The sequence below is a fragment of the Chrysochloris asiatica genome, unplaced genomic scaffold (assembly GCF_000296735.1).
Source record: "Chrysochloris asiatica unplaced genomic scaffold, ChrAsi1.0 scaffold00007, whole genome shotgun sequence".
NCBI classification, from domain to species: Eukaryota; Metazoa; Chordata; class Mammalia; order Afrosoricida; family Chrysochloridae; genus Chrysochloris; species Chrysochloris asiatica.
The window spans coordinates 9,994,893-10,003,731 of NW_006408525.1; the positions used below are offsets into that span (position 1 = coordinate 9,994,893).

At 37.5% G+C, this 8,839-nt stretch overlaps 1 protein-coding gene across 2 annotated transcripts in view; it reads left to right on the plus strand.

The window, feature by feature from the left end:
• The window catches only part of TRIM37 (tripartite motif containing 37), a 152,635-nt gene that overhangs the window by 129,551 nt on the left and 14,245 nt on the right, over nucleotides 1–8,839 (plus strand). For both annotated transcript variants that reach the window (XM_006832380.1, XM_006832381.1), the window contains one exon: nucleotides 3,549–3,659. In XM_006832380.1, coding sequence (XP_006832443.1) covers nucleotides 3,549–3,659 — 111 coding nt within the window. The remainder of the gene's footprint in view (nucleotides 1–3,548; nucleotides 3,660–8,839) is intronic.

The following is an 8,839-nucleotide window of genomic DNA, read 5'->3' on the forward strand; positions in this document are numbered from 1 at the left end:
ATCTTTTTGATGTGATGCTGGATTCTGTTGACTAGGATTTTGTTGAGAATTTTTACATCTATGTTCATGAGGGATATTGGTCTATAGTTTTCTTTCTTAGTGACGTCCCTCCCTGGGGTTTTGGTATGAGGGTTATGCTTCATAAAATGTATTAGGAAGTTTTCCATCCTCCTCTATCTTTTGGAATAACTTGAGTAGAATTGGTGCCAGCTCTTCCCTGAATGTTTGGTAGAATTCACCAGCGAACCCGTCTTGGCCTGACTTTTTTCAGTTGGGAATCTTTTGATGACCTGATCAATTTCTTCTTTTGTTATTAGTCTGTTCAGGTTTTCTACTTCACTGTGTGTAAGTTTAGGTAGGTCGTGTGTATCTAAAAATGTGTCCATCTCTTCTAAGTTTTCAAATTTGTTGGAGTACATACTCTTTATAGTATTCTCTTATTCTTTTGATTTCCTTTGGTTCTGTTGTGACATCAACCATGTGGTTCTGATACATGTTATTTGTGTCGTCTTTCTTGTTTCTTTAGTTAGGTTTGCCAATGGTCTGTCAATTTTGTTAATTCTTTCAAAGAACCAGCTTCTTGTACTGTTGATTATTTCTATAGTTTTTCTGTTTTCTATCTCATTTATTTCTGCTCTAATCTTTATTATTTCTGTTCTTTTGGTGGCTGTGTGTTCCCTCTATTGGTCTGTTTCTAATTGTTATAGATGCTGTGTTAATGTGTTAATTTTGGTTCTTTCTTCTTTTTGGATGTGTGTGTTTATTGCTATAAATGTCCTCTCAGCACCTCTTTCACTGTGTCCCAAAGATTTTGGTATGTTGTGTTTTGTTCTCGTTTATTTCTAGGAACTATGTGAATTCACATTTAATTTCTTCTACTACCCAGTCGCATTTCAGCAGGGTGTTATTCAGTTTCCATGTATTTGCCTTTATTTCCTTGGTCTTCCTATTGTTGATTTCTAATTTGACAGCATTGTGATCTGAGAAAATGCTTTGTAGTATTTTGATAATTTGTAAATTTATGGAGATTTGTTTTGTGACCTAACACATGGTCTATCTATTCTGGAGAATGTTCCATATGCACTGGAAAAGAATGTGTATTGTGTTGTTGGGTTGAATGCTCTATACACATCTATGAGGTCTAGTTGGCTGATTGTGTTGTTTAGTTCTTCTGTGTCTTTGTTAAGTTTCTTTCTGGTTGATCTATCGATTTTTGAAAAGCAGTGAATTAAAATCACCACTATTATTGTAGATTCATCTATTTCTTTATTGGTCCTGTATTCTGTGTTGTTGCCGACAGAGCTCCTTACTGCACTTCCACCCGATCCACCATCTTGTTTGTCTCTCTCTAAATCTTCCTTTTTTTAAAAAACTAAAATTTGAGAAGATACTGAAAAAAATATAAATAAAAAAGAACTGGGCTGTTAACAGCAAGGTCAGTGGTTCAGAATCACCAACCACTGCCCAGAAACCATATACGTGGTCACTGTGAGTCGGAACAGACTTCACCATCACTTAACACTAAAATGTTATTTGTTAATATTGTTATTTGTTAATAATGTTAATGCTCAAACGTTAATCGGCACTTAAAATTTTTCAATTTCCTTTAGTTCATTAGTAATATAGAAAATATAGAAAGCGTTGGTTTTAATGCTTTCTTGGGATTTCCTACATAGAAAATCATGTCATCTATGAATAATAATGATCTTGTTTTTTCCTTCCTAATCAATATACCTTTTACTTATTTCTTGTTTTATTTGTACCATCTCAAAGCACCAATGTTTCTTTTCATAGGAGTTGCTGATTTTCCTCACTAAGGTTTTTGTCTTGAACTTAGAGGAAAAACATTCAGTCTTTCAGCATGAAGTTTGATGTTCGCTGTCCTTCTCAAGTTGAGGAACTTCCCTTCTGTTTTTAGTTTGCTGAGTTTTTAATAATGAATGTATATTGAATTTTGTCATGTTTTTCTACATCTGTTGGTGGGTGATTATGATTTCTTCATTCTGTTGAAATGATGAATTACATCGGCTGATTTCTGAATATTGAACCAAATAGATTTACATTCCCAAAGTAATTCTCATTTGAGTCATGATGTATTTTCCTTTTTATACATATTGTTGCATTTGATTTACTGAGGATTCATTTTGTTGAGGTTGTTTGCTTCTATCTTCTTAAGAAATTCTGGTTTGTAATTGTTTTGTAATGTCTGTCTGATTTTGGTGTCAATGTTATTCTGCACTCATACAATGGATTTGAAGTGTTTCTTCTAGTTTTAAGAAAACTTTGTGTAAGAAACTACAAATTCTGGTTTTTTAATGTGTAATACCTATTTAGGTCATCTGTTTTTCTTTAAAGTTGATCATTTGTGTCTCCCAAAGAACCTACCAATTTTATCCATATTCTTGACCTTATGATCAGAAAGTTCATACTATTTTTTATTACCCTTTCAATGTCTATAAAATCTGTCGTGATGTGTACTGTCTTTCTAATCCTGATAATTTTGTCTTCTCTTTAATACTGTCTAGAGGTTTTTCTGTGTTATTGGTGTTTTCAAAGAATCCCCTCTTGTTTTCATTGATTTTTCTCTTCTTTTTCTGCTAATTTCACTGATTTTTGCTCTTTATTCTTCCTTTTTCCTTTGTTGGGCTTAGTTTTTTCTTTTTGTAGGTTTTTTGTTTTGCTTTGTTCTTTTAAGGTGAAGACACTTGCATCATTGATTTGACACCTTTCGTAATATAAGCATTTAATGCCTTCAGTTTGCTTGAATCACTGCTGTGACGCTGTAGCTGCATCACTCATATTTTCATTCGTTTTAGTTTCATTTCTTTCAGAATGTTGTCTAATTTCTCTTGTGAATTCTCCTTCAATTCATATATTAAGTTTATTGTTTAATTTTAAACATTTGGGAATTTTCTAAATGATTTTCTATTACTGTTTTACAACTTCATTCCCTTATGACCGGAGAACATAGTCTTATTAATGACTCTTTTATTTGTGTAGTGGTTTATTTTATGGTGCAGAATATAGTCAATGAAAGTGAGAAAAATTGTTCATGAGATGGATTGACAGAGTGCCCATGCCAGTAGACTCATTCATTGCAGGGATCATGAAGGCAGCATTTTGTTTCATGTATAGCAGCTCACTGTAAGTCAGCACCCCATCTCTGGCAACGAACAGTGGTAACAAATCAAGGATCAACACAACCCTTTCTATAAAGAGTCAGAGTTTAAATATCTTAAGCTTTGTGGGCCTTACAGACTCTATCACAGTGTCTTAACTCTGTTAAAATTAAAGTAGCCGTAGATAATGCATACATGAATGGCTGTGCTCAGTGAACTTTATTTACAAAAACGTGATGGATTGCACTTCACCAACCACTGTTCTAAATACTAGAGAGCTGAGCATTGTGTACAGTCACCTCCCTTTTTTTTTGGCATCTTATATTATCCTGGTAGTCTATAGAAGGCTTAGGTTAGTGGATCTGCAGATTACCTTTCTTTTACAGTGTTTTCTTGCCAGAAATATCATCTTCCTTTCTTTCCTTCCAGGAATGAGTAGCGACAGTGATATTGAGTGTGACACTGAGACTGAGGAGCAGGAAGAGCACAGCAGCATGGGCGGATTTCATGACTCTTTCATGGCACAGCCCCCAGATGAAGGTATAACACGTCACCCCACACAGATTAATGAACTGTCTCCCCTTTTACTTGTTCTTCTGCCTCTTCTTAATGTCATTTGTAAAACCATATATTATGGGTAAATTGTATGTTAAGTATTGAAAAAAATACTGATAAATGATGTTTGCCATGGTTGGACACCTAACGAGTGCTACTTAATAGTCAGAACAAGGATCAGGAATATACTGTGTTCAGTCTAAAACCGCTCATTTGTCTTACTGTAGTGACGTACATGTTGCTGTGATGCTGGAACTTATACCACCAGTAGTTTGAATAACAGCAGCGTCACCCATGGTGGACAGGTTACATTCAGCTGAGCTTCCAGACTAGGAAGAAAGAATGGCGGACTACTTCTGAATGTGTAGCTACTGAAAACCTTATGAATTAGCAGTAGGACGTTGTCAGATAGCACCAAAATATTGTCAGATAATAATAGAGCCAGAAGATGAGCACCTTAGGTTGGAAAGCACTCAAAATACGACTGAGGAAGAGCTGCCTCCTCAAAGTAGAGTCAACCTTGATGACACGAATGGAGCTTTTAGGACCTTCATTTGCTGAATGGGACACAACTCAGAGTGAGGAACACCAGCTGTAAACATCCATTGATAATCAGAACAATGAATGTACCAACTATGAAGCTGCAAACTATGAAATTGGAAGTTGTAAAAAATGAAATGGAATACATAATGATGGATATCATAGGCATTCATAAGTTGAATTGGTATTAGCCATTTTGAATCTGACAGTCATATGGTTTACTGTGATGGGAATGACAAATTGCAGAAGAATGGTGTTGCATTCATCATCAAAAAGAACATTTCAAGTTCTATCTTGATGTAAATGCATGCTTTCTGTGATTGGAAAATATCCATATGCCTACAAGGAACACAAGTTAATACCACCATTATTCAAATTTCTGCACCAATCAAAGCCTGTGATGATGAAATTAAAGAATTCTACCAACTTCAGCCTGAAATTGATGAAACATGCCATCAAGATGTATTGACAATTACTCGTCATTGGAATACAAAGGCTGGAAGCAAAGAAAAAGGATCAATAGTTGAAAATTATGGCTTTGGCAATACAAACGGTGCTGGAGATTGCATGGTAGAATTTTGCAAGCGAAATGTCTAATTTATAGCAGATACCTTTTAAAAACAACATAAAAGATGCCTGTACACATGGGCCTCACCAGATGGAATATGTAGAAATTAAATTGACTACATCTATGGAAAGAGACAGTGTAAAAGCTCCATATCATCAGGTAAAACAAGGACAAGGGCACATTATGGAGTAGACCATCAAATTGCTCATATGCAAGCTTCAGACTAAAGTTGAAGAAAATTAGAACTAGTCCACGAGAGCCAAAATATGATCCTGAACATATCTCAACTGAATTTAGATAGCAGATCATCACAAGAACAGATGTGATAGATTAGACAGAAGACCAGAAGCGTTGTGGGCTGGCATGAAGAACATCATGGAGAAAGAAAGCAAAAGGTCAGTAAGAAGACAAGAAAGAAAGAAAAGACAAAAAAGGATGTCAGAAGAAGCTCTGAAACTTGCTCTCCAGCATAAAGATGCTAAAGCAAATAGAAAAAATGAAGAGGTAAAAGAGCTGAGCAGAACATTTCAAAAGTCAGCTCAAGAACACAAAGTAAAATACTATGAGGATGAGTCAAAAATTATCCACCCTCTGGTTATATTGAAACACATGTCCACGGCTGATGATAACATTGAGCATGCATGTGAAATGATTCTGTCAAACAGACAAGTGACAGTGGATTATGTAGCAAATCATCTGCAGATCAACCATGACTCTGCCTACGAAATAATCCATGACAGACTTGGGTTTTGAAACGTTTATGCAAGATGGGTACCAAAACAGCTCATGGAAGAGCGTAAACAGAAGCGTTTAGACATCTGCAAACAAAATTTGGACTAGTGCTTAAAAGATGATAAAAGTTTCTTTTAAAAAATCATTACTGGTGATGAGACATGGATTTATCACTATTAGCCTGAGAGTAAACGAAAGAGTATGAAATAGAAACTCTTCATTCACCAACCAGGAATAAGTTCAAAAGTCAACCATCACATGGAAAATAATGCTTACAGTATTCTGGGATCCTCAAGGGCCAATAGTGGAACATTCAGGAAAAGTTAAACAATCAACAGTGCTCGTTACATTGAGATGTTCACTAAAGTGCTGAGGCATAAGCTTCTAATTAAATGCAGAGGACTGCTATCCCAAGGCTTTGTGATCTTGCATGAAAATGCACATCCTCACACCTCCATCCTCACTGTTGACACTCTGTAAAAACTTCATTTTCAGGTACTAAAGCATCTTCCGTGTAGTCCTGATCTTCCTCCATTGAACTTTCACCTGTTTGGTCCCCTCTGAAGAAGTGAAGGCAGTGGTGCATTTGTGGCTCATAGCTCAGCCTAACTTTCAACATTTTAAGTAAGGGAACCGAAATATTGGTTGTCAGGTAGACAAAGTATATTGAAAATCAAGGAGATTATGTTGAAAAAGAAGTATTTTTCTTTTCTAAAAGTTGATTAAAATAAATTCTACATAGTGTGGATAATTCTTGACTCAAACTCTGATAATGAAATGTGCAAAGACCTGGAGTTAAAAACCAAAAGGGAAAAGCATGCTCAGCATTACTGAGGCTGAAAGAACTAAAGAAAAAATTCAAGCCTCAACCTGAAATTTTGAAGGATTCTATGGGCAAAATACTGAATGATGCAGAAAGCATCAAAAGAAGATGGAAGGACCAAGCAAGATCCAGAATCCAGCAACAGAACACTTTGCTCCATCCTCAGAATGAATGGAGACCAGAAATCAGACACTTATGCCCAAGAAAAGCAGGTTTCATCCAGCACTTCTCCCAGATTCTCAAGGTGCTGACTGAGGATGAGCTGGGACATCCCGAGACAGGAGACACTATTGCGTGGCTCAGGAAGGTCCTAGAGTACAATGTCCTTGGTGGCAAGTACAGCTGAGGTTTGACAGTACTGGCTGTGTTCCAGGAGCTGGTGGAGCCAAGGAAGTAGGATGCTCATAATCTTCAGTGGGCCCTGACCGTGGGCTGGTGTGTGGAGCCGCCCCAAGCTTTTTTCCTGGTATTAAATGACATTATGGGTGCATACCTTATCCGACGGGGGCAGCCCTGCTGGTATCAGAAGCCAACCATAGCTTCATCAATGATGTCATACTGCTGGAAGCATGTATCTACTGCCTGCTGAACTAGTACTGCCAGGAGCAGCCCTATTATCAGAATCTGATCAAGCTCTTGAAGAGTTCCTATCAGACTGAGATTGAACACTCATCACTGCCCACCAGGGCAACATGGATCTTGGCAGATTCACTGAAAAGAGGTATAAATCTATTGTCAAGTACAAGACAGCTTCTACTCTTTAAACTTCCCATGGCTGCCGCAATGTACATGGTGGGCACTGAGGGGGAGAAGGAGCATGCCATTGCCAAGAAGAACCTGCTGGAGATGGGTGAGTTCTTTCAGATTCAGGATGATTACCTTGACCTCTTTGGTGACCCCAGTGTGTCGGGCAAGGTTGGCATTGACATCCAGGACAATAAACCCCCCCCCCCCAATGTACTACTGGTTTATATATCTTGTTTTCATTTTCTTTTTTTTGTATCAAATGAGATATGGTAGTTTATAAAGTTTTGTTTTCTGTTCTTTTTAAAATAAAACTATAAATTTCTTTTTTCTCGGTAGTTTAATATACTATTATCTAGCCATATCATGATCATCATCCCACAGTGAAAAGATTTTCTAAAATGCAGATTAAATATTGAGTGAATACCTACTTCTTACTTACCAATTATTTTGCTATCTAACATTTCACATTTGTGACGAGTGAAAAATTTCCTATGTGACCATTTTACTTATTTAACAACACACTGTCTGACGGGTAATGATTGCTGAGGTTCATACAGATGAGAGAGGCGCTGCTGGTGATGGTTCAGGTTCCATGTCAACATGACTGCTTATGATTCTCATCCTTTTGACTGCTATGTATTGATATCATTTGTCAAGTCTATAGTGATATAGTCTCCTCCACTTTGTGGCCTAATGTGGTTACCCTCCATTTCTGCATAACAACCTGGTCTTTAGACCCTAACCATGTGAATAAGTGAGAAGTGGGTATACCGCAAAGTGAGAGAAACCATTTAGTGGTCACATAAAGTTACCCAGAGACCTTAATGACCAATTGAACATTCCTTTGTCATTGTCAGGCTTGTGCTAATTGTCAGTTTTCTATTGTATGAATTTCCCTGGTATGCTTGTTTCTATCTCAGTATAGAACCAAGCTTTAGATAATTTCAAAGTATTTACATATCTTTAGTAACTTCCTGAGCTTCTAAAAGCAGTTGCCAAATTTTGGGCAAGTTGTATTTGAATGCTGGTGGCTTTTGGTGGTGGTAGTTGCATGTACTACTTGTTTGGTTTTCAGGTCCGATTCCCATCTCCTGCTGCCCTGTGGTTGTCTTAGCAGGCCAAGTGAGGCAGTGCCTTGCACCTTCTAACTGTGGGTATCTGTCTGTCACTCATTTTGGTTTTCTACTGCATTACTCCCTTTTTATTTGTTTTCAACTGACTGAGATCACAATTCCTCTGAAGATGAAGCTTTGTTCACAACCAATCAGCACGTTTTTGTCACCTAACTAACACTTGGTAAAGTCATTTCGGAGTCCTGATGTGGTGGTGTGGGTTAATTAATAATGCACTGGACTTCAGGGTCAGTTTTAGCTGCAAGGTCATTGGTTCCAGCTCACCAGCAACTCCTCATACAGGGTCTGTATGAGTAGAAATCGACTCCACAGCACTTAACAACAAGAACAAGATCATTTAAGAAGTCAGGAAAGAAAATACTTACCTTTAAAAAGTATTAGCTGCCAGCAAGCAGTTAATAGATTCCTGTGAACCCGGGTGGAGACCTGGTTGGCCAGCAGTGTGGCAAGACCTGGGGACTCCTAGGTCCAGTCAGTGACATAGCCACAGAGGGCTAGAGTGGAGAATGAAGTATCCAGCAGATAAGAGAGGGCATATGCACAAGAACACCCAGACTTGCAGATAATACCCACTTGACCTGGCTTCGATAGCTGGATGATCAGAATTCAACTAGAAGAAGAA